We start from the raw sequence: 25,880 nt of genomic DNA, 5'->3' as shown, positions 1-25,880 counted from the left end.
TACGCTTGCCTACAGTCCTTTGCTATTACTTGTCTGCATAGTAAGAAACTTCATAAAAGGACATTGGTGAACTAGAGTCCATCCAGAAGCATGCAACCAACTGGGTGAGAGCCATGAATACAAAGATCATTTGAAGGAACTGGGGCTGTCTTGCCTAGAAAACAAGACTTAGGGAGGAGCCTGACAAGAGCTAACAATAACAGCTAACACTTATTTAGTGCTTTACGGTCTGCAGAGTGTTTTACATATATTATCTCATTTGATCCTCAACAACCCTGTGAGGTAGGTGCTATTTTCCTCATTTTTACAGATGAGAAAACAGACTGAGAGAGATTAAATGATTTGCCTACAGTCACACAGCTTAGTTATCTGAGGCTGGATTCAAACTCGAGTTTTCTTGACTCCAAATCTAGCACTGTCCTCTATGCCACCAAGCTGCCTTTGAATGATATTGCTTATCTTCAAATACTGAAAGGAACGTCACATAAAAGGGAGGCTAGATTTATTCTAGTTGACTCCAAAGGGCAGAATCCAGCAGAGGCCGATAAGGAAAATGAAAAACTACAAGTTGGCGTTCTCCCAAAGTGGAATAAGCTGGCACTGAAATATCTGGTGATGCTCATCACTGAAACCCTTCAAGTGGAGCATTGACTTTTTGTTGGGGGAATTCTTAGTCTGCTCCAGTTTGGACTAGATAACCTGTGAGATTCTTTCCAATGGGGAAATTCTACAATTTTGTGAAGCATACAAGATGGCTCCCTGGGATCAAGTTACAAGACTAATGAGGGAGGGCAAGCCCATCCAGTTCCTGGGAGTACAGATGCTCTTTGGCAGTTCAGCCCACCTGTATCGCCCATAGAGGAGAGCAGCTGCAGTTGAGTCTAATAAGCCCCGCCTGGGCAAAAACAAAACCAGCTGGCATTCACGGGCAGGTTCTTGCCAAATCAGGGCACCTGACAAGCAGGCCTAAACCCAGCTTTAGTGAGGTGGACTTGCTGACATGATAAACTACAGAGAGAAGGGAAAGGGGCCATCCAGCCCCACAAAGCTCTCAGACTCACAATATTATAGGGTTTAGAGCTAGAAAGGTCCTTTTTTTCCCCCCAGCCTTTTGCAGATGAGGAAACTGAGGCTTGTCCAAGTAGCAGAGTCTCCAAGTCGAGAGTCTGCAACACCTTCCCTTTCCACTGCTTGACTGGATTCCTCTCTGGAGTTCTAACACCTCCCCCACCTAGTACCCTTTAGTTCCATCCATCCAGAACAGCTGGGAACTGATTCTTTGCTTGGGGCCGGGGAAGGAGTCGGTGAGGAAGTCCAGATGGAGAGGAAAAAGAAGTTGACTTGAAAGTCAGATGACCTAGAATCTACTTTATTTACTATCTGTCTGACTTTGGATAGGCCACTCCCCCTCTCTGGGTCTCAGTTTTCTTAGCCGTTCAATAAGGCGGGGCTGGACCACATTTATCTCAGCGCTCTGTTGCTCTACAACTCTTCCTATGCTCCCGGGCTGGTAAAGTAACACGACTGAAATTAACATTGGAGACCTGGGAAGTCCCTCCTGTGTGGCGCCATAACCCCGCCCTTTATGCAAATAGAAACTGCCGCCAGAGGGCGTGGCCAGGCTCCAATTGCCCTGGCACGCCCCTAGCTGCTTCCCCGCCCCCCCTTCTTTGCCCTCTTCCAGTTGGCTGAGCTTAGACGGAGAGGAGGCGTGGCTTCCCCGGCTGCCCGTAGCCCGATGCGCCTACATATAGGGGGGCGTTCTCAACCTCCCGCCTTCTTACTCGGATCTGGACCTCCGCGGAGGTAGGTGCTGGCCTTTTCGGAGCCGCTCCGGCGCGGTCCGGGGCCAGAAGACAATGAACGGGACGCGCTCTTGGTGTGCTCTGGTGGACTTGCACTCCGAAGGGGAGAGCGAGGTAAGAAAAAGGGGCAGCGGCCGGCCAGGGCTCGGTCCCGTCCCCCATCGCTTCTTTCCCTGCCCTGCTCCCTTTCCCCGCCCTATCCCCAGTTTCGCACGGTTGTCTTAGGCGTTTCCTCCCACTCCTGTGCCCCTTCTCCTTCCACCCCTCATCCTCCCGCCGGGTACCGCTCTCGGACCTGGTTCGGGAGTATCGGGCCCCCTGCGCTTGGAGGGCGACAGCCCGTCCTTGACTCCTCGGGACACTGCCGGTGGCGGTGACGACTTTAGCCATCCCTCGTCGACTGAACCTTGCGAGAGGTAGGGAGGATATACTTGGATTCAACCTGTCTTCATGGAGCCCTTGGCCATATGCTAGGTGCTTCAGCTAATTGTACGTGGGAATAAAGGGAAGTAAAGCCTCTGCCCTCCCAGAACTTACGTTCTGCTGGAGAGCGGCACTTGAGTACATAAGGAACTTATAATACCAGGTAGTTTGAGAAGAGAGACAGAAATAACCATTGAGGGGAAATCAGGAAAGGCTTTATAGAGAGGGTGGCAACCTTAGCTGATGATCCTCGAAGGAAGTTGGAGATTCTTTGATGCCGGTGAGGAGCCAGAAGATAATAGGGGGGGGGAAAGAGTCAAGTGGATTGGGAGTCCTAATTAAGATCTTAATTGCTGTGTGAACCTGGAAAAACTGATGAGCTCCTCTGTTCCTTCAGTTTTTCTCATCTGTAAAATGGGGATTATAATAGTATTTGCTTTCCCCACCTCGCAGATTCATTGTGAGGCAAATCACTTAGGTCTACCTAGAAGTGCCATGTTAAAATTTGATGGTGTGATGCATGGTGAAAACGAATTTATGTGACAGGATTGTGAATCCAGGGAGGTCCTGCTTTTTATTTACTCTGTATCTGATTATCTCTCAGTTTCTGGTTTCTCTTTGTGTCCTGTAGCATCAGAGATGCACCTGAGCTCTTAAAAGATTGATGCAGGGTACTTTTTGGACTAACAACAACAAAAAAGACTGGGACAGCCCTTTCCCCTTCTTATTCAGGTTCCTGAGGTTTCTCCTGTAGAGCAAGATTCAAATGAAAACCACCCAGAGAGTCATGTCTTTCTTTGAGAGAGGGGCTTTCTCCCAGGAGAGCCTCTCATAGGACTATGCCTCTATCCTCATGCTCTGACCCCAACCTATTTCTGGTGAGACCCGAAGCCTGTTTTAGTTTTACTTCCGTCTTTGATCGCCAAGTCTGCGGGAGGCCAGGGAGGAGGAGGAGGAGTTGGGCACTGGTCCTTTGCTACGCGGGACCCAGAGATCTCCCTGCCCCAATTCACGTGTGCCCCACCACTTCTTTGTCCCCTCTCACCCCACTACCCAGCTGTTCCTAGAGTTTCCTGGGGAGAGGAGGTGAAGGGTTAGTTGTATGGTTCAATGTTTTCTGGCTCCTCTAGGGAACTTTAACCCAGCGTGGGTGTGTCTGGTTTCATAGATTTTCAAGCTGCTATGGTGTAGAGTGAAACAGGATAAGTAATGTTTGTAAGGAGGTGTGTCTCCCTTCTCTCTGGATTTTATTCTCTTCTTCTGTGACTGCCCGATGCATTGTCCTTGAGATGGCCCTTGTCCAACTCACATGTTAATTCAGTTAAATTATATTTGTGTGGTGGTGATTTCATATAATTGGCATTGGAATTCACCCATCTTTTCCTTTGTCTCCTGCCCCCCAGCAAGGGAAATCGAGTTTCTTTCAAGCAAATAGATGCCTTGGTCCTGCTCCCACCAGACCATGTCTCCTTATAGGCAGTGGTTACTTTTCTTTCTTTATCCTATCCCAGTTTCTGGATTCTTAACAGGAGGACATTGATTCTCTTTTGTTCTTTGCCCTAGCTAGCCTTACGATTTGTTGCTCCTGATTCCTTATGAGGGCAGGGAGAAGGTGTGTGGGGGGGGAGGGGTTCGAGGGGCAGGGAATGAACAGGAAGAAAGATATTCAAGTCTCTACAGATGAAGAAATTGAGTCTCAGAGATGACACTCCTGAGGTTATTAGGCCAAAGCACTGGTTTTGTTGAGAGTGGATCCCTGTTCCTTCAGTCTCATTTTTTTTTCCCTTGTCTGGTAGAGCAGAAAAATGGATAAGGAAATGGGGAGAATGGAATTCAGACCATCTTCTACTTTCAGAAAGAATCTGAAACCAGATGCCTTTGAACAAAGGGGAGGTAGAAATTCCCTCATGCTTTTTGTCCATAGGGGTCAAAGCAAAGGTTTATCTTACACTGAGATTAGGGAGAAATAAACTGGCCAGTTACTAGCTCTTCCTGAAACTTGAAGGAGGTGGGTGGGGATGAAAAGCAGGAAATCAGAGAAGGCTCCCCCACCCCCCACCATGATGTTCTGAATTTTTCTCTTCTGACCTAGCCCAAGTCAAGCACCTAGGATTTATGACTCTCTGGCTGGTCTCCAAAAATCCGTTAATACTTATTGATGAATTCCTTTGTGGGTGGGCAGTGTAGCTAGCTGAACCAAAACATGGAATCCAGGAGGGGAATAAAAAACCAGGATGTGTTTTAGGGTTTTCCCATCTTTGCATGTCTAAGAACACATGTAGACATGATTTATATGAGCCTTAAAACATCCTCTGACTTCCCCTTTCTCTGTTGAGGAGGACAGCAGTAGGGATGAAGGAAAACAGCGGATAACCTAAATGCCTCTTATTTAAATGAATTGAAAGGCATTTGTTAAATGCTTGCTACGTGCCATGGTCTTTGGCATGGATTCTCTGACTTTGCTAAACTTCCCCCGCTCCCAAGATTCACCTTCCTGCTTCTTGTTATCTACTTAACCACTTTTCTTTAACCTTTTTTTTTTCCTTTTCGGTGAGGCATTCAGGGTTAAGTGACTTGCCCAGGGTCACACAGCTAGTGTGTGTCAAGTGGCTGGTCTGAGATGGGATTTGAACCCGGGTCGTCCTGACTCCCAAGGGCAGAGCTCTATCTGCTGTGCCACCTAGCTTCCCCCCTTAACCTTTTTTTGAGGGGACACTTGTGCCAAGTCTGGTGAAGCCAGTGGGCCCCCTCCTCACATAATGTTTTTACACATGCATGAAATACATAAGATTACAAAAGAAACCAATTATATTGAATTATAGTTATCAAAATTTTTTTAAAAAGAAAAAAACCTAAGTTCATGGATTCAGGCTAAGAACTCCTGGCCTTAAGACTATTATTAGAAGGGGTTTTCATTCCTTGCACGTAGCAGGATGGGAGCACGCTAGACAGGGAAGAGCTGACCCAGAATTTAAAATTCTTTATACGTCAGCTATGCCTACATAATTGAGCTGGCTTATAGATGAAGTGTTTGGAATCTTATCTTGCTCTGATTACATTCTTCACCTTTTTCTCATCCTTGGTTCTGTCTTCCTTTTCTTGATTCCCCTTTAAGTGGGAGCGGGAAAGAAGAGATTTGAGAGGAGCTAAGAATGGGTACAGAACTGTGGTTTAAAAAAAGAACAACCCAGGATTTTCTATAATTGTGACATCTCAGCCCCACTAGGAAAACTGAGGCCACATTTTTGTGTCTTGGTAGAGCACTGAGCCTGTTTTCTCTGCCCTTCTCTTCCTTTTCAGCCCCTTCTCCTCACTTTGTGCCTGAAGCAAGACATATGTGATGGAAAGAGCCACGCACGTAGAGGACCCAGGACCTGGGTTCAAAATAGGGCTCAGTACCTATCCGTGAGGCCTTTGGCAAATTGATTTTCTCAGTGTCTCAGTTTCCTCATCTGTAAAAATGAAGAGGTTGAGCTCGGAGGCCTCTTCCAGCTTCAAATCCTTTGGCCTTATGGCACCTCTTATTTGTTCTGCTCAATGAGAAAAGAAATCTGATATACTAATGGATACTACAGGGTTAATGACTTATCTTTCTGAAGTATATTTTCATGTTAAAAGGAGTCAGGTGGAAGATAATGCTTAACCCAAAGGCATGGATGTCCTATATCGGTGGAATTTCAGGCATCCATGATAGGTAGATGGAGGAGATGTTTGGAGGATGAGTTTATTGCTTCCTGGCTAAATGACTGTCTATTGTACCTATGCCTTGGACTCTGCTGCCTTCCCTGGGTAGTCTGTTCCTTCCATTCTGGTACCCTAGAATGCATAGATTGTTAGAACTAGAAGGAGATTTAATTTAGAAGTTGTCTAGTCTCACCCTCTAATTTGGCGGATGAAGGACCCAAGAGTCCCATAAGCAGAGAGTGACAGAGCCAGAGGCTTGACACCGTGTTGCCATTTTCATAAATGCATCATTGGCCTTGTTAAGTTTGTCAGGATTTGGAGCTAATTAGGCCTAGGCCCTGCAGAGAGGTGAGAAGAGTGTGTGCTGTAGTAGAGAGTTCAAGCCTTGGAATTAAGAAGACCTGGGTTCAAATCCTGCCTCAGATACTTATTATGAGCAAATCACTTAAACCTCTCTGAGCCTCAGTTTCTTCATCTGTAAAAAGGACATAGCATAAAGATAACGTGAGATAATGTTTGTGGAGGGCTTTCTAAACATCAAAGCACTTGTGTCAACCTGAATGTTGTTCTCAGGTCTCTTGTTGTATTACATAGAGTTCAGATAGAACCAGTCTGAGGACAGATTGTATTGTTCTTTTATAATTAATGTTCAGAAGATTATTGCACAGGTGGATAAAATTATGTTCTTTGTGATTGATTATTATTAGTAGGAATAAGAATGATAATAATGAGGAGGACCAGGGAAGGGAGGGTTACATAATCCCTAGGTATGTCCTCAGGGTGGAGGTGGGGTGTGCACCCCAATAGTTTCGGTTCCAGACACATGTACTACTGGTAATTGTAGTGCATGGTTCTCTGGGTCGTGGCACTAGAGTCCCTTATGAAATAGCATAGTTTCCTGGGGTGGGGGATGGGGTGGAGAAATCCATAGCTGAGATTTGATGGTGGTTGGTTTGGGAGGGGGGGAGGAGAACAAAATAGTCATGGGATCATGGAGAAATGAATAGGAGTAGTCTTCCAGGATTTCTGGAATCTTTGAAGAAAGAAAAGAAGAAGGCAGTGTCCTTCCTGACGTGGTAGAGAAGAACAGAAGAAAATAACCAGTTTCCTACTCTTAGCTAGAGTGACATGAAACATCTCTTGGACCATCTCCCAGCTATCGCTGGAGAAAGCATTTTGGCAGAGGAAAGTTGAACACAATCCGTCAGGCTCCCTTTGGCTTGGAATGTGGGACACAGGTAACCTTCTTCAGGACATACTCACAAACTTTGAAATTGTGCGTCAACAATAAATTGTGGTTGAAACTCTCTACAAACAGTTCCTTTTCTCTTCTGTTTCTGTGATCCCAACTATCTCCTATACATATGTCTCTAGAAATGAGAGGAGCTCACCTGTGCCCCTACCATCTTCCTTTCCCATTTCCCCTGTACCTTTCTTTTTTTTTTCTTTTTTCTTTTTTTTTTGTTTTGGTGAGGCAGCCAGGGTTAAGTGACTTGCCCAAGGTCACACAGCTAGTGAGTGTAATGTTCTGAGGCCAGATTTGAACTCAGGTCCTCCTGACTGCAAGGCCAGTGTTCTATCCACTGCACCACCTAGCTGCCCCCCCCCACCTCTTTCACCAGTTCCTCATTACTTGGGGTGAGCCCACCCAAATAATCTAGTGCTGTATTTGCTCCTAGGAAGATTTGGGGGTGGCTAAAGGAAAATCAGGCAATCAACAAGCATTTATTAAGTGTCTGTTATGTGCCTGGCACTGTATTAATTACTTGGGACAGAGGTGGTACTTGAGCTGAGTGTTAAAGGAAGAGAGGGACGTTGTGAGGCTCAAGCAAGGGGGAATGCATTCTAGGAATTGGGGGGGGGGACGACAATTGGTGCAGAACCATAGAAACAGGAGATGGCCTTTCATGGGTGAGGGATGGAGAGATTAGTTTGCAGGATACAGGAGGGGGATGAATATCCATGGGGGGGGCAGGAGCAGAGGAAGATATATTGGGGTCAAGTGATGAAGGCCTTTAAATGTTGAACAGAGGAGTTTGTTTCTGTTTTATCTAAGATGTAATAGGGAGCCATTGGAGTTTGTGGAGTAGAGAAGTGACATGCCATGGTCAGATATCACTTATGGTCTTCAGTCTAGAGCAGGGTCCCCACCCCTGCTCTAGAGGATGGACTGAAATAGGGGAAGACTTGAGGCAGGGATACCAATTCAGAATCCATTCCAATAATCCAGTCAAGAAGTGATGAGGGTGCCAACCCTCGGTGGTCACTGTGTGGGTAGAGAAAAGGGGTCAGATGCAAGAGATGTGATTGACAGAAAAGCCAACATTGGTGTCACTAACTGTTCTGGGTGTGTAGTTGTGAGCCATGAAGGATAAAAGCTCTTTGTGTGATCGAGGCTAAACAAAGGGCAACTTCTGCCCCGGTGAGCCCCGGAATGGGGACAAAGGTGGACAGTCTTTAGTAGGTGAGTAGGAGTGAGAGAGCCTGGGCCCCAGGGGTTTCTGGCCCCCTAATAATCCCTTGTGTCTTTCTTCCCTAACTTTATGGAGCTATCATTATACTATAACTCCTGGGAACAGGAGCGGAGCTAGACAAGTGGGTGATTATCCCCATTTCTTAGAGTGGGAAAAACTGAACTGACCACAAAAGCAGCTGGTGAAGTGGCAGGATCTGATGGGACAGCTGAATCTTGCAGTTTAGAGACATCTGCATCCCCAGCCCTGAGTTTTTCCTTAAAAACGAGCATTTTCTTATTGTATCCTGTAAACCTCTTTGTTCCCACACGTTCTGGACCTGTTAGCTTTCGAGCTTGGAGAAGAGGAACCCAGGCTTGGTGTCCCTCTGCCTGTACAAATTAGAGTTTTTGGTTGTGAGAACCCTCTGGGGCCTCATTGTTTATTTCTTCTCTCCCTAGTCAGAATCCCTAACCTCTTAGCTATGTGTTTACCCCCTCCCCGCTTCTCCCTCTTTGGGGACTGAGTCATAGGTTGGAGATTTGTTTGAACAGAGCCAAGAGGCTGTCTGTAATTTGAGGGTGGCTACGCTTCTCCCCGAGAATGTTTACAGGGCTACCTGCCTCTTGATTAGCCCCTGTGGATTTTCCCCTCAAAAAGATACTTCCACTCTTTGCCTTGGAGGTATGGGATCATTGGCCCTTATAGCTAATGGACAATTGTCCCTAAAACTCCAGGTTGGGACGTTCTCTGTATTACGGTCATGCACCATCTGCTTGAGAATATGCATGTAATATGATAGTACAGGGATTATTGCAGAGTTGGGTACTTTTGTGTTTGGGTGAGTTGTTTTGGGAGGGGGGAGATTAGGGAAGAGAGTTGGGGTGTAGCTTGTTAATAGAATAGAGTCTTCTCTGGATTATCTCTGATCCTGAGGGATGATGATCTCTTTCTAGCCATTTGTTTCAATACCTCTTGTTACTGTTAAGTCATCTCAGTCATATCTGGCTCTTTGGGACCCCATTTGGGGTTTTCTTGGCAAAGATACTGGAGTGGTTTGCCATTTTCTTCTCCAGCTTATTTTACAGGTGAAGAAACTGAGGTAAACAGGCTTAAGTGACTTGCCCAGGGTTACACAACTAGGAAGTGTCTGAAGCCAGATTTGAACTTGGGTCTTCCTGCCTCCAGGGCCAGCACTCTATGCACTGCACCACCTAACTGCCCCAAGTTTCAATGCCTTTGTCCCCCTAAACCCTCCTTGTATCTGCTCTGCAAATAGCATCAAGGGGTGGTAGGAAATTAACCAAATTTGAATTCAGAAGACCTGGGGTTCTATAATCTTGCATGAATCAGTGACCTCCCACCAGCCCCAACCCCCATAGACATCCTCCCAGTTCCCTATCAGTAAAATGAGGGAATTGGATTAAGTCGTTTCCAAGGTCTCCTTTAGCTGCAAATCCTATTGATCCCATAAAAGCAAACGGATGAGGTTGGGTCTGTCTCGTGTAGAGGAGCTGGGGAATAAAGAGGTAGCCACAAGGAAATGGAAACTCTTGGATTCTCCCGAGTCTGGCCCTCAGAGTGCTTGCATCTTGCACTGCATCTGGCCTTCGTGGCAACGGCTTCTGTGCAATCCCCATTGCACCTACTAGTGGGATCTGGCCTGGTAGGTAGAAAACTCTTGCGACCCTTCTATCTCTGTTAGCAACTCCTTTGGTGACACCAGCAAAGTGGGTTTATTTACCAGCCATGAAAGATTAACCAAGACAAAGAGGGAATAGAGAACATTGTTTCAACTTCTAGGTTAAGGATAATGAATGAGGAGGGGGTGGATACCTCTTGAGAACGAATGAATAGATTTTAGGGTGTAATTTGAGACTTGTGTTGAGAAGTCCTGAATAATAGGGAGGGGGAAGGGAAGTTAGACTGGATTTTGGGGGCAAAGGAGCAGTTGGTGATATTGATAGAGAAGCTTCCTAGAATCTTATCTTTTCTTGATGCCCCCCCCCCCAATTTAAATGAGACAGCATGACAATAACAAAACATAAAAAGTTGGTGGACAGAAGTTGGGGAATATTTGGAAACCCGAGCAATTCTCATCCTTCTAGGCGATTTTAAGTGTTGTATCCTGACCAGAATCAGCAGAATGGATGGGGTGACCCCACAGGGCCCCTCCTACCGCATGTGTTCCTTGCTTTTCTAATCCAGAGGGGCTGGTTGTGGACAAAAAAATTGGAGTTGGCCCTGGTGGCTGTCAGATACCACTTTTGTTTTTTCCTGCTGACTGGGGATGCCCCGGCATTCCCTAGCTGCCGGAGAGCATGTTTGTGTCCGTGGGGGAAAAAGAGTTGGCGGCAAGTTTAGCTACTTTGAAATTGTTTCCTTCTCATTTTTTCATAACTAAGTTTATGAACTGGAAGTCATAGCTGAACATTAGACATTGCTAGTAAGACCACAAACCAATCTGAGAGTTGGGCAGGACCTTGGTGGCCCATAGGGACCCAACCTAGAAGCCTCTCTCTTAACCTCCCTTGTGATTGATCCTTTGCCTCTTTGGGAATCCTAGCCTCCATTGATGGGGAACCCCCTACCTCCTGCATTCCGGGGACATTCAGGGATTTGACCAAGAACCAGAACTTAGGACTTGTGATTGTCCGTGTGTTGCTATTTTCAGCATAGCGTGTTGTTCTCTTCTGTCACCACACTCTGCCTTTAGTCTCTCAAACACTATCCTCTTACCAATCATTCTGCACTTACGTTATTTCTTAACTCAAGATTTTGCTGAAGTAGCTTTTTAAATTTTTCTGTATTTGCATAAAAAATGCTAGTTTGGAGAGAGGCTTGATTCCTAAAGAAGTCATTCAATTGTTCGCTAGGTTCATTATTGTTAGGATAATTTCTTTTTCTGATTTGATGAATGTCTCCCCCTCCCAAAAGAGAGACCATTTCCATATATAAAGTAGAATAGAAAAACAAGATTATATGTGAAACAGTGAATCTTTATTATGTACAGCTTTTCAAAATCTATAATAAATTCAGCATGTTATTTTCAAAATTGTCCTGCTTATCTGTTTCTTCTGAACTTCCTTCTTCAAAACCATGTTTCAATGACCCTCTTTTCACTCTTTTGTTTTTGGGGGAACCAGCACTATGGCTTCTTTCCACTAAACCCCCCCCACTAAAATAAATAACGAAAAAATCCTTGTAGCAAATAAAATGGTCAAGTACAACAAATCCATACATTTGTCATGTCTAAAAATGCATGTCTCATTCTGCACCTTGAGTCAGTCACTCCTCTGGTGGGAGCTGGGCAGCATGCTTCATCATTGGTCCTCTGAAGTCATGGCTGGTCACTGAGCTGATCAGAGTTCTTAAGTCTTCCAGAGTTGTTTTTCTTTACAGTGATGTTATCACCATGTAAATTGTTCTCCCAATTCTGTTTACATCACTCTTTATCAGTTCATGCTGCTCTTCTCAGGTTTCTTTAAAACTTTGTTTTACGTAGGATGATTTCTGTGGCAAATGATGGCTATAGGTATCACATTCAAGTGCCCCCTATTGTTTTAATTTAGAAATATTCTTAATGTCTACACTCAATACCATTTCAATACCTTCTGTTGGGATGGGAGACTCAATCCAGAATGGTGAGAGGGCCAGAACATTTCCTTTCCTCGGAACATCTGTCAGGTCATGGAGATGAACATAGTGACCTCTCTCAGAAAGGCCTTCCACCAGCCATGTGGTTTCTGGAAACTGGTCTGAGTCAGGGCTATATTGGAGCCATGTAGTACCTGATCTCTTCCATTAAGGCAATGTGAACATTCTCAGACTCGCTCTTCAGAATGATCCGTGAGGTGATCTTCTTGAAGACATATTTTCAAGACATATGTCTTGAAGGCAGAGAATATCTGGGGTTCTAGCAGCCACATTTTCCTCCCTTGTCATGGCCCAATCTCCTTCCTTCCTGATGCTGTTTCTTTTCCCTCTGTCCCTCCATGACTGCATAGAAACATATCTGCTATTGTGGGTTCAGGATTACTTTCCCCTACAAACACTTCTAGTCAAGCCTCAGGAAGACCATGTTTTTGGAAGTAGGGGGAGAAGCCTACCAAAGGAAAATCTGAATCTGTGATTTCTATTAATTTTTCCCAACAAGTATCTTTGCTGATGTTGTTCAGTTTCAGTCATGTCGACCCTTTGTGACCCCTATCTTTGCTGATCCTTGACATATTATAACCTGATCTTCTAGTGGGAAGGATGTTGAGCTTGAGTTCCTCCATTGAAATGACTTTGACATCTTGTTGAGATTCTAAAATTGACTTGATGTTGTTTCTTTGGTGAGGAAAGTAGAAGAATATTTTAGATATTTTTGAAGAAGAGATTTTCTACATTGGTGTTATGTTGAGAACTATCTATCCTGTGCCAGTTAATTTGCTTTGGTTATGTTTTATTTGAACCTCTCCCCTTCTCTCGCTTTAGGCAGTTGGGAAGTCCTACCCAATGGTGTCTAGCAGATCAGTTGGTCGTTCCCTGGCATCAGAGCTGGTAGAGTCCAATGATGGGCACGAGGAAATCATCAAGGTAAATACTGTCCTCCTTCCCTATCACCCTCCCTTTTCTCCCCACTTTTCACTGAAGGTCAGAAAAATGGCAAGGGGACTGATGTTGCAAAAAGCAATCTTGCGGTTAGAAAGTGGGAAGAACTTCCAGGATCAGAGATGCTGGAACAGACAGCCACCTCCTCTGGAGATCTCTAAGACAAGGGCCAGTGGTGACCTGCCTGGCATGACTTGGGTGTAGTACGTGACTGTAGCAGGGGAATGTATTAGATGACCTTCCCAAGTTCCCTCCAAATCTTACATGTTTATTGAAAAACAGGTACTGGGGGGCAGTTGGTGGGCCTGATTTGACTGTGATTCTTTGTAATTAGAATGGTTTCATTCCCCAACTATAGGTTTACTTGAAGGGGAAAGCTGGTGACAAAGTCATCCATGAGAAGAATATCGATCAGCTAAAAAGTGAGGTTCAGTACATCCAAGAGGTAGGCAGCCTTTTCTTCATTGTGGAGAGAATTGTTTTCCATTGAAGTTCTACCAGACTGAAAGCTCCTTGAGAGAAAAGCCTGTCTTATACTTTATACTTCCCACCGTACCTACCACAGGATCTCATGTTAAGTAGGCACTTAATAGATGCGTATGGAATGAATGAATGAAAGAACCAGCTTGGCTCGGGGCCAAGCACAACCTCCCACTGTCTGTGCCCCACTTGGCTTGTTTGTTTTTAGTCTTTCTTTCCTCTTCCCAACCCTAAGTCTTTCAAACTTGCATGAGCCTGTCAAGTTCACTATTTGTGGTGTTGAGTGTTTTTAGTGCTTAGCTGCTTGATTCCCTTCTCTCTTGGGTGATGATAAACTTTTTCTCCCTTCCACTCCCCAAATATCCCAAATCTGTAAGCTGATACTCTCTCCCTAATCAAGTAAAAGCCATGCCTGTCACTTTTGACCCTGCAGAAGTCAAATTAATCAGTAGATGTTTGTTGAGTATTCAGTCTGTGCTCAGGATTATGCCAGGCATATATTATCTGGCTATTGGTTTATGCTATCTTTTTGTTCTCTGTAAAAATCATTTTTTAAAAAGCATGGATTAAAGGCTTGGGTTATTTTCTGAAAAGAACTGGGATGAGGTTAGATGAGAGGCATCATTGGAACTTGAGAATGTAATTTAGAATAAGTCATTTCACATTATCTGTGTGTGGATAGGGGGCAGCTAGGTGGCAAAGTAGGTAGAGCTCAGGGCCTGGAGTCAGGAAGACTCATTTTGCGGAGATCAAATCCTGACTCAGACACTTACTAAGCTGTGTAACTCTGAGCAAGTCACTTAACCCTCTGTACCTCAGCTTCCTCATCTGTCAAATGAGCTGGAGAAGGAAATGGCAACCCACTCCAGTATCTCTGTCAAGAAAACTTCAAATGGCATCACGAAATGTTGGACATGACTGAAAAACAAAAATGTGTGAATAGAATGTATGTTCCCTGAAGACAAGAACTGCTTCATTTTTAGCCTTCTATCCCCAGCACTTAGCACAGTGCCTAACGCAGAGTAGGCACTTCATAAATTCTTACTGATTGATTTGATTAACTAGCTTTTGTTGTTTTAGGTAACGAGTGGTTGATTTCCTCTATACCTTATCATGTTTTTTTCAATCCCTGCCCCATTATTAGTCAGTTTCCAAGGAATGCAGATCTATTATAATGACAACTCAAGGTAAATCTGCCTAAACTAATCCAGGGTGATTTTTTAAAATTATATTATTTTGGTTATTATATTTGGGATTCCCTACAGCATGGCTTCCCTACTCACCAGGCTAGAGAGTCAAGAACTGACTTTTTGTGAGTCAGTGAAGGTATTGGGAACTTCGTATATTCCCTATATTCCAAACGTACCTAATCAAAATATTTGTGCCCCCTGAGTGTCTCTGGACGACATAGGCGTTGTGGTGAATGGGTTGGGAATGGGGACCCTATCAGTGGACAGATCTGAGCATTCTGTTCTCTCCCTCCCCTCAACCTTCCCACTTCCCCCAGCTAAAAATCACTTGCCCTCCCCACCAGGCTAGAAGCTGTTTGCAGAAGCTCCGGGAGGATATAAGCAGCAAGCTTGAGAGAGACTCAAGGGACTTTCCTCAGCAACAGGAGATGCAGGTAACTAATGGGAAATGTCTCCTAGCTCACTCCTAGCAGCTAAGTTCTCAGTGGAAAGATGGGGTTGTATATCAGTAAGTATTTGTGGATCATCTTCTGTGAATCATGTGGTGAGAGGGAGATGAGAATGTAGGCAATTCCGTCCTCAGGGAACTTACAATCTAGGGAGCCAAGGCAAATGTATGCACGCATGCGCATACGTACACGCACATACGTACACACACACCCCATGCCCTGTCTCTTTCTGCATTCAGGTACATACACATAGCTAGGTGTACCTCATTATGCAATGTACTGGTTTCTAAAACATTATATAAAAGTTTAATTTTTGTAAACTGCGTAATTTTCAAATTCACTAGGGAAGCTTGCTATTTAGAGAAATCCTATAATTGCTGTAAAGTGATGAATTTGTTCATATAGTAGAGAATCTCTCCTTAACCTGTTTTCCAAATTCAGATTTTCACATAGTGAATATATAAATAATGCAAGACCACTGGTATAGTTACAGAGCTATTTTATTCATTCATTCATTTATTTATTTTAATGAATTGGTAAAGAGAACTGTCCCCAGGAGAGAAGTCCTTCCTCCACTATCTAGCCCTCCATCCTCTTAATCGGAGTCCGGTTTCGGTAAGAATAGCTGACACTTGTGTATCCCCTTAAAGTTTACAGAGTCAACTCTGCAAATGATCTCCTTGAATTCTCACAGCAACCTTGTGTGAGGTTGATACAGACAGGTGTTACTCTCCCCATCTAGGTTCAAGGTTAAGTCTGACTTGGCCGTTGGTCACCCAACTAGGAATTGGCAGAAATGGAGTTCAAGCTCAGGTCTCCTATGATAATAATGATAATAACGTATGTAACACCTAGATATGTGCCAGGCATTGTACTAAGCACTTTAAAATTATCTCGTTGGATCCTCACAACAGTCCTGGGAGGTAGGTGCTATTATTATCCCCGTTTGACAGATGAGGAAACTGAAGCAAATAGAAGTTAAGTGACTTGCCCAAGGTCGCACAGCTAGTACATGTCTGAGATGCATCTGTCCATCACTCCTCACTCTCAGCTGTTGTAACATCTTGGGTCCTGTATCCATTTAGCCCCCTTTGGGGGCCGATTCTATCTAGGTGGTCTAGTCACCAGGGAAGCTGTACCCATTAGAATCGTGAACTTTCAGAGCTTGAGGGGAGACTTAGAGATGCTCTCTGGTCCAACCCCCTCATTTCGTAGAGGAGAAAACTGACGCTTGGAGAAGAAGAAGGTCTTAGCTGAGGTTTAACAGCCAGTCAGCTCCCCTGACTCTTGTCTGACAAATCTCACCTTCGCTAACGGATGGGAGACATGGAAGGGATCATCAAAACCATCCAAAAAAAGCGGATAATGACAAAATAATTCCTGCTAAGTGTGGACATTACATATATGTATGTGTCTGCAAACACACGTAAAATACATATGTATGATAGATTGTAGAATATGTATGTGAACACATTTTATATATGGTATAGATTGTAGAACATTTGTGCAAACATGTGTAGAGTGTGTATGTATATTTACATGATAGAGATGAATATATGTGCACACACAATATATAGCATATATCATACAGATTGTGGAATATATATGCAGATACATGTGTGTGTGTACATGTGTGCATGTATATGTGTGTGTATGAATGTATGAATGATTCAGATTGTAGAATGTTAGCTCCTTGAGGGAACTGACTGTGTCAGTTTTTCTAACACATACTTATTGCATGTTGGTTGCTGAATTAAATATATAATGCACATCCAGTCCAAATAGGAATATGTGTACATTGCGTGTATATGACTATAATCTGAGATAAAAGCACCATGTTCTCCTGATTACATGTTGTGTAGAGCACACATCTGGCTGCTAAGGGCAGTGGGTAGTCTGGTGCTTTGCAGGGAGGTAGGAAGAACCTAGCCTGGGCCCGAAACTTGGCCACAAGAATTCACCAGCAGATCCCTTTCAGAGCTGTTAACTTGTAAACCTCCCCCACTGCCCCATGTTCAGAAACTCCCAAAGCTCTATGGAGGAGATACCAGGCAGCGGGTTAGAAGGCTGCAAATGCCGCTTTGCAGTATTCTCTTCTCTCGGTGTGTGCCAGACTTTCTCGAAATTCCGGGGGCAGAGGAAAGTCTGAGTATTGGCTGCAAGCAGATGCTTGTATTCGGTGAGCTTCAGGGATTGGGGCCAATTCATAGTTTCTGAGCTGGGAAGGTTTTTGCTGCTTGTTTTTCTGAACGTACCAGTAAGCAATTAGGTCATCCTGCTCTGCTGTCAACACCACCAACCCCCCACCCCTCGCTTCTTGAAAGTCTAGAAAGACTTCTGAAGTCTTGGAGGTCTCTGATGTCTCTGAGAAGGCTGCTCCGTGTCACGGCTGTGCCAGCCGCCTGACTGCCTTTTTTTCTTTGGACAGGTGCTGTTGGAAGAGCCAGATGGCTTCAGGCAGTCTTCCGCTACTCTGTACAAGACCCCCTCTGAGACTCTGGTAGGTAACAAGAAAGGGAAGCTCCCTCGGAGACCCAGACACTGCTTCTTGCCTTGCTGGTGCTGGGGGCACAGAAAGGGCTCACCCAAGGAGCTTGGGGAGCCTTCCTTGTAGAGTGTTAAAAGACATTCTCTTCTGTTGGGTCATTATAGGAAGTGGCCCTTTGTAGATGCTGGGGCATGAGCCACATGCTCTGGTGATGTCCAGTTTGAGGATGTGGTGAGTCTTTTCACCACCCTTAAACAGGAGGCAGGAAAAGGAGGGTAGAGAGTAAGCGTTTATGTAATGCCTACTATGTGTCACACTAAGCACTTTTGCAAATTTTATCTTATTTGATTTGATCCTCACAACAACCTGGGGGTTGGGGGTAGGTGTTTTTATTAATCCCATTTTAGTTGAAGAAAATGAGGCGGACTAAGATTAGATGACTTGCCCAGGGTCACACGGCTAGTAACTGTCTGAGGCTGGATTTGAACTCGGGTCTTTCTGACTCTGTGCACACCACTATGCCACCAGCTGCCTGAATGGGCTTTTTGGAGCCTCTCTCCTCATCTCCTCCCTCCCCCAACTCCCCTTCATCTCTGCATTTGACAGCCGTGTTGGAGTAACCAGTTATAATAATACCTTTTATTATTTATCTAGCCCCTTTCTTCTCACAAGCTCAAAGCTTTGCCAGATATTATCTCACTTATCTTTGTGGTAGCCCTGTGAGGCAGGGAAGGGCTGGTGTTCCTTCTCTCCATTTTGTAGATGGGGAAACTGAGGCTCAGAGAGATTTAAGGGACCTGCTCCTTGACTTGGAGCATCAAGGACTAGAGCACAGGGTTTTCTTCGTCCGGCTGAGTGCTTGAGGAAGGAGACCCGACTCCCTAGCAGCCCCTCGGAGGCTCAGGGCTAAAGACCCTGGCAGTGGGACAGCATAGTTTGGGCTCATGATCTTACATGCCAGCTCAGCTCTAACCACCACCAACCCACGGCTGGGTGTGGCCAAGCTCAAGCTAGGCATTAACCCTTGATGGGTGAGTGTGGAGGAGAGGGAACGTCTCTTACTTCATAGCTAGTCACCAGCCCTCGAACTTCACCGAACTGGCTGTTGGTAGGGGATGAAAAAGGCTTAAAAGACAATGCTGTAGGTCAGGGGTGGGGAACCTGGGATCTTCAGGCCCATGTGGCCTTCTAGATCCTTAAGTGTGGCCTTTTGACCGAATTCGGTCAAACAACATGATTAAACATGTGAGGTCATGCGAGCCCTATTTCCATTTTAGCTGAGAAAATAATACTTGACGTGTGATACCTTAAAGTTTATAAAACTCTATGCCTCATCTCATTTGAGCTTCACACAGACCTTGTAAGGGGAGGAGGCATTGTTACCAACAGTCATTATCTTCATTTTACGTGAAACTGAGGTGGAGAAAATTTTGGTGACCTGCCCATAGTCATACAGCTGGTAAGTGTCAGGCAGGATTTGAACCCAGGCCTTCCAGACTCCAGGTCTAGCTTTCTGGTCCCTCTGCTGTGCTATCTCCCTTATGAAAAAAATCATAAGCATATTTCGTAAGAAATCCTTTTGTAGGAACAGTTCAATGCTGTGTTGAAAATGGATCTAAATGCTCAGGATAGCTGGGGTGAAGGGGCAACCTGGAGGTGGACTGGACTAATTGAGGTTTGAAGGGAGCCTGCTTTGGTCTGTCTGGTGTCTCTGGCCAGTTCTTTTGTTGGGGTGGATGTCCTTTGTAGGGGGCAGGCTGGCCAGTGCGTCTGTTTCCCCCAAGTCTCAAGGATAGTTGTGTTAACTTTTGGGCTTCCCTTCCCTTAGTGTCAGTGATTGGTTACAGGTGCAAGGTTATCAAAATGAAGACTCCGAGAGCTTGAAGAAAACCATCCAGGATCTGCGTGATAAGCTGCAGGAGGCCGAGAGGCAGCAGCGGTCAGACAAGGCGCATTTCGAGGTGAGTATTCCATAGCCCGCCTGCTGCCCATCTCTCCAGCCCACGACTTCCCTCTGTCTGATCTCCATCTTGCTCGTTTCCCCCCCATGCATCATTCCATCCTCTGCTTCCATGAGTTTGCACAAATGGTCCTGGCCCGTGTCTGGAATGCACCCCTTGCTCACCTCAATTATCAATGAGCCCAAAATCATGGAATGAATGCAGCTTTGGGTTCGGAACCTAGCTCACAGGCTGCCTTCTACACAATAATTTTCATGATTCCCCCCCAGTTGTGTTACTATTCTCTTTCGGATGAAATTATCTTGTATGTACTTTCTGTGTGTAAATGTGTGCATCCCCTTCCCCTCCGGTAGAAGGTAAACTTCTTGAGGGCAGGGACTGGTTCCCAGCATGCCTGGCAAAGTGCCTCGGGTACATGTTGAAATAGACGATGTTGCTGATCACTTGTTTCTGACTCTTCATGACTCCATATGGGATTTTCTTGGCAAAGATGCTGGAGTGGTTTGCTATTTCCTTCTCTAGTGGATCAGGCAAATGGAGGTTAGGTGACTTATCCAAGGTTGCACAGCTAGGGAGTATCTGAGGCCGGATTTGAACTTGAGTCTTCCGACTTCAGGCCCAGTGCTCTGTCAACTGAGCTGCCTCGATGCCTCCAGACAGAGCATTTCTTTTCTTTTCTTTTCTTTTTTTTGGTGAGGCAATTGGGGTTAAGTGACTTGCCCAGAATCACACAGGTAATGAGTGTTGTGTGTCTGAGGCCGGATTTGAGCTCAGGTCCTCCTGACTCCAGGACCGGTCCTCTATCCACTGCATCACTTAGCTGTCCCTGGACAGAGCATTTCTTAAGTGCGTTCTATGTGCCAGGAAGTGTGCTAAGTAATGGGACTACAGACATAAACAAGGACAATAGGACTTGAGGACTCCATTATAAGATCTGAGGAAGTAACTGAGAGTGATGGGTCACCTGCAGCAGGTGATGGGGGTGGGGGGCGAGCTTCCACAGTATCTGTCATACCCTTCTCTTGCCTGATGCTACCATATTGAAAATCAGGGGAATGATATGAGGGGTGTCTGCCCTATCCCAATTTTCCTTCTCTTAGGCAGGTATGGTCACAGTTTCCTCAAGGACCATGGTGCTGCTTTGATAGTCAACAGTTGAGTCTGTGCTCTTTGAAGGGGAGGGATCAGTAACAAGGAATCATCCCAGACAGCGGGTAACCCAAAAGTCATTTCTGTTTGACACAGGTATACATTACAGTTTTTAGCAGACTTTTCTTTCCAAATACATTTGACATAGACTAATATGAAAATGAGTTTGCAGTTCCTGTGCACAAAGTCGCTTGGCATTGGGCTTGGGCCATAGGTAAGGTTGCCAGGTGCCACTTCCCCAGATCTGAGGGGACCAGGCGTTAGGTCTAGGAATAGGCCAAGAGTTAGAGCTGCTTCTGCAGGAAAATGAGACTCAAGAATCCAGCTTCAGGCTGAGTCAAGAGAACTTCAGGGATTCTTGCTGACTTCCCAAGAAACTCTTGTCTAACACAAGCCAGTAAGACTGTCTGTATTCTGGGTGCCTGACACCAGGCTCCATTCTCTCCTGGACAGATAGATCAGTGCTGACCAAGGGTCTAAAAACTGAGCCCTTGGAGGTCCTCATGGAATGAATGAATGAATGCAAACGTATTTAATAAGCGCTTGTTAGGTGGTGTACTTGATAGAGATTTGGTCTTGCAATCAGGAAGACCTGAGTTCAAATCTGCCTCAGACACTCATGAGCTATATGATTCTGGACAAATCACTTAATCTCTCTCAGCCTTAGTTTGCTCCTCTGTAAAATGGGAATAATAGCAACAGCACCTACCTCCCAGGGTTGCAGTAAAGACCAAATGAGGTAATGTAAAGTGCTTTGCAAACCTTAAAACACTCTAGAGATATTTGCTGTACTTTGTGCCAAGCACGGTGCTGAGCCCTGGGGATATAAATGCAAAAGCAAAGATGGTCCCTGCCATCTAGAAGCTTATATTCTGATGAGAAAGACAGCACACATAAGGGAGTGGTGGTCTGGAGGTACACTTTGGTCCTGGATATTAGAGATTGTGAATGGGACTGTGAGAGAGAAGGTTGACATACCCCTTCTGTGTGTTGACACACAGTGGCAGAAGTGATTTGATCATGGTTATAGAGCTGGAGGTAGGAAAGAGGGTAATAGAGTATCACGACTGTTGAGAATGGAGTGGACACTGCCCATTTCTGCTTATGGGAGAGTTGGGGTTGTCCTCCATGCTTATTGGATTCTGCTGTGGCAAAAGTTCCAGTTTAATGAAGAGTAAGGGAACTATTAAGGAGCTGACTTCTGCCTCAGTTTCCCCTCTCTCTAAAATGATTTTTTTTTCTGGAATGATCAGAGATGAATATAAAGTTTTATTTGTGATTTCATTCTAAACATAGAGATTTTTTTAAATGGTGCCAGCTTGTTTATGAGGCACCAGTCAGATTTTGCTTACACCGTCTTAAAATGGAAAAGGCAACCCAAAGGGGCAGAGCTCTATAATCTCTAGGGTCCCTTCTATCTTCTCCACTCTCTTCTGCTGTTTTAAGGGTAGAGAAGGGATGAAGCCTGGGGCTAAAAATTTGTTGCCCATAATTCCGAGCGGATAACCAAGAGTTGATTATGTATCAAGATGACTATTTATTAATTAGCTCCTCTGAGCATAGCACCAGAAGGAAGAGGAGTCTGAGGCTCCATGGACTTCTTTCCCTGGGAGGGATTGTTAAGCCTTGTCTGTTACTGGTGACCAAGGGAAGTTGGGGATTATTTAGAAGAAAGAGAGCTTAATCAGTTTGGGCCCTGTAAGCATGGGAGAGGCCTCTACCACGGCAATTTTTCTCTGGATTGACAACCCTCCTTGGACCACATAAAAGTGTCTTGAGTGAAAATGCCCGGCTCCACATTGGCCAGCAGCTGGCTTTTTCTTTTGCAGGCTCAGTGTTGACAGAATAATTCAGACACAGGGTTCTATTTATACACCAGCAATAGAATGTGCTCTTTCAATGATATATTTTCAGTGATGGGGATGGATTTGTGAGTGCTCTTTGTGACTTGATGACAGCCACTGGGATTGAGAGTGAAGCGAGACCTTGGAATAGAGATATTTCTTTCCTTCATGTGGGACTGTGGGCTCCCCTGGTATTAGATCTGTAACCTTGACCTTGTCAACACCATTTAGTGCAATTCTGGAAGCATGTATTAAATCTCCACTGTGTGCCCGTCACTGCTAGGTGATAGGGGTACAAAGACAATAAACGAAAGAATCTTTGTCCTCAAAAAGCTTACGTTCTTTTAGAGGGGCACAAGAGGTATATGAAATAATTTGACGGGGAGGGGGTATGTAGACAATACCAACACCTAGGTGGAATCAATGTAGGTGGCACAGTTTAGAGAGCTCTGGGATTTAAGTCAAGAAGACCTGAGTTTGAATCCTACTTTACTCAGTAAACATCTATTAAATGTCTACCAAATACTATTCACTGTGCTAAGTGCTGGGGATACAAAGAAAAGCAAAACAGTTAATACTCATTTGGTTACAGACAAGTCTAACCTCTCTTTTAAGCCTTAGCTTTTACCCATCCATGAAATGGGGACAATAGTAACACCTACCTCCTTAGTGGTAGTAGTGGTAGTAGTAACCTCAGTACTGGTAGTAGTGGTAGCACTAACCTCAGTAGTGGTGGTAATAGTAACCTTAGTAGTGGTGGTAGTAGAAGTAATGGTGGTGGTGGTGGTAGTAGTAGTAGTGGTAGTAGAAGTAGTAGTAGTAGTAGTAGTAGTAATGGTGGTAGTAGTGAGCTTAGGAGGAGGTAGTGGTAATAATCTTAGCAGTGGTGGTTGTGGTGGTGGTGGTAGTAACCTTAGTACTAGGTAGTAGTAGTAGCTATGTTTGTAGTAGGGGTGGTAATGGTAGTATAGTAGCATTGGTAGTAGTAATAGTAGTGGTAGCAGAAAAAGGTCTTTTATTGGGAGGTGGCACCTGAGTTGAGACTTTAAGGAGCCCAAGGATTCTGGCAGCCAGAGGTGAGGGAGGAGAGCATTGCAGGCATGAGAGATAGCCCTCTAAAGAGCCCAAAGGCAAGAGTTAGAATGGCCCGTCCAGGGACTAGCACAGAGGCTGGTATGACTGGGACGTAGTCTATGGAGGGTAGTAATGTGAAATAAGGTTGATAAGAGAGGGTCTGAGTTACTGAGAAAACCAGGCCAGATGTTTTCCCTCCAGAAGTTAGAAGACAAGAGAAACTTATTTAAGTCATGGTCATTTGCTAGTTGTCTCACTCTACTATCTGGTTTGAATGATGCCCCAACCTTTTCTAACAAAGACACTTTCTTGGTTTGTTTCTGGTTCAGAGAACGGATGGGACGGGAGAGAGAAAGAGTGTGTGTGTGTGTGTATGTGTGTGTGTGAGATCAAGGTGCACAGTCATCGTGAAAATCCAGTAGCATTCATTCACTGTTACCAGGTGGGTTTTGCTATTGAAAATATTTCCTTGATAGCCAAAAACAGGGGAGATAACATGGCAAAAGAAAACCACCTGGATACCCAGCCTCTTTCCCCTCCCTAAACTTGACCTGGGGAGGAGCTGGCCCTGCCTGTTATTCCACTTTCCCTGCTTCTGGCCAGGTCCTTCAGAGGCCATGTGGTTCTTTCCCTTTACTCAGCCCAGCCTGGGTCATTTTATATCAGAATTTCGGTGAAGTGTCAAGAACCTTGAGCTGGGAGTCAGGACATCCAGTTTCTATGCCTGACTGTGCCTATCAGTGATCATACTTAAGGCAGGTCACTTCATGTCCCTAGGTGTCAGTTGTTCTTTTATCTTTTGGGTTAGAACAAATGAGCTTTCCAGTCCTGAACCAGTCTAAAATATTGATTTTTCTCTTTTGCTTTAAAAAGAAAGAGGAAAAAAAAGAAAGAAAGGAATACCCCTTTCTACATCATTCCCCCACCCACTCAATCAATTCTTAGGAAATTCTTCCTGGTATATAATTTCAGTCTTTCCATGTGCTGTTTTGGAATTGGAAAAATACTGTGAGGGGCAAGTAGGTGGCACAGTCAGGAGGGTGCGAGTTCAAATCCTGTCTCAGACACATAACACACGACACTTACTAACTGTGTGACCCTGGGCAAGTCATTTAACCCTGATTGCCTAGCCAAAAAAAAAAAAAAAAGCACTGTGTAATTTAGACATGGAGTAGGAAGCATGCTAAGAGGGGAGAAGAGGGTGGCAGAGAGGAGAAAAAGACTTGTTGGAATCTGTGGAGGTAGGTAGTGAGTCCCAGAAGTAGAATTTGAACCCAGACCTTCCTAATTCCAGGTCTAGCGCTCTATTCCTTAGACATGTTCTCCCTCATGAAAAAAGACTTAAGGACAGTTTGCATGAGATGCCTCAGTAGGTATAGTTGAACCTGGTGCCAAGCATAGACTTAGGGCATGGGGACCATTAATGGTGGATTAGGTTCGTTGGGGTTTGTCCGGAAGGGGAGTCAGTCTTGATGTTCCAGTGTGGATTCCCCGGATGGTCCTAGCCTGGCTTATCTGCCTCTGAAGCAGAAAGGGAGCTCTTTATTTTGTTTCCCCAGGGGGCAAGTCCGCCAGTATGAGCATTGGTGGAGTTTGGGGAGTCTGATGTGTTTGTATATGTAGCTGAGAATGGGTTTTGGCTAATTAGCAGACTGCTACTATTTAAACTTAATCTTAACGTGGTGGGTATTGGGGAGGGTATGGCTCGGGGAGGAGAACCCCAGAAGTTTGTGTTCAGGGATACTTCTTGAGGACAAGAATTGTTTCAATTTTATCTTTGTGTTCAACCCCAGTGCCTAGAACAGTGCCTGGCATAGTAGGTATGTAACAAATGCTTGTTGATTGATTGAGCTCAGCTCTAGCCCGCTGAAGTTATTGTGAAATGGGTAGGAAAAAAGTTTTGTTTCTCTTTTGTCCCATCCTTCCAACAACTGCCATGCAATTTCCTTATTCAGGCTTTACTTTTTCTGTTAAACCTTCCCCTATTTTCTCAATAACGCAGGTTTATCTCCTCAGTTCTTCTTGACACTTAGCCATTCCTCCGCCCTACTGTATCTAGCCAGTTACCCTATATTGAGTTTTAGCCACCTCATTCTCATCTCTTTCCTTCTTTCCCCTTTCACTGTAAGGATCCTGATTCAGGACCTCATCACTTCTTGCCTGAACTATTACAAAAGCTTCTCAACCAGTCTAATTGCTTCCCTCCTCTTCCCCTTTTCAGTGCATCTTGGACACATGTCTGACGATGTCACTTTCCTCTTGTTAGGTGGCTGTCTCTAACTCT

General features: G+C 44.9%; 1 protein-coding gene across 4 annotated transcripts in view; it reads left to right on the top strand.

Annotated features, from left to right (window-relative positions):
- Positions 1-1,785: 1,785 nt before the first annotated feature.
- LOC114043092 (tuftelin-like) overlaps positions 1,786-25,880 on the top strand; it is a 46,237-nt gene continuing 22,142 nt past the window's right edge. For 3 of the 4 annotated variants that reach the window (XM_027862022.1, XM_027862023.1, XM_027862024.1), the window contains exons 1-6: positions 1,786-1,919; positions 12,845-12,946; positions 13,320-13,406; positions 14,976-15,065; positions 17,509-17,580; positions 19,416-19,529. In XM_027862022.1, the coding sequence (XP_027717823.1) occupies positions 1,860-1,919; positions 12,845-12,946; positions 13,320-13,406; positions 14,976-15,065; positions 17,509-17,580; positions 19,416-19,529 (525 nt within the window). In that variant the 5' untranslated portion in view covers positions 1,786-1,859. The remainder of the gene's footprint in view (positions 1,920-12,844; positions 12,947-13,319; positions 13,407-14,975; positions 15,066-17,508; positions 17,581-19,415; positions 19,530-25,880) is intronic. The other variant, XM_027862025.1, reaches the window with a different exon arrangement.

The sequence above is a fragment of the Vombatus ursinus genome, unplaced genomic scaffold (genome assembly GCF_900497805.2).
Source record: "Vombatus ursinus unplaced genomic scaffold, bare-nosed wombat genome assembly UNPS02014768.1, whole genome shotgun sequence".
Classification (NCBI taxonomy): Eukaryota; Metazoa; Chordata; class Mammalia; order Diprotodontia; family Vombatidae; genus Vombatus; species Vombatus ursinus.
The sequence above is the reverse complement of the archived record's forward strand: the minus strand, read 5'-3'. Positions and strand labels throughout refer to the sequence as shown.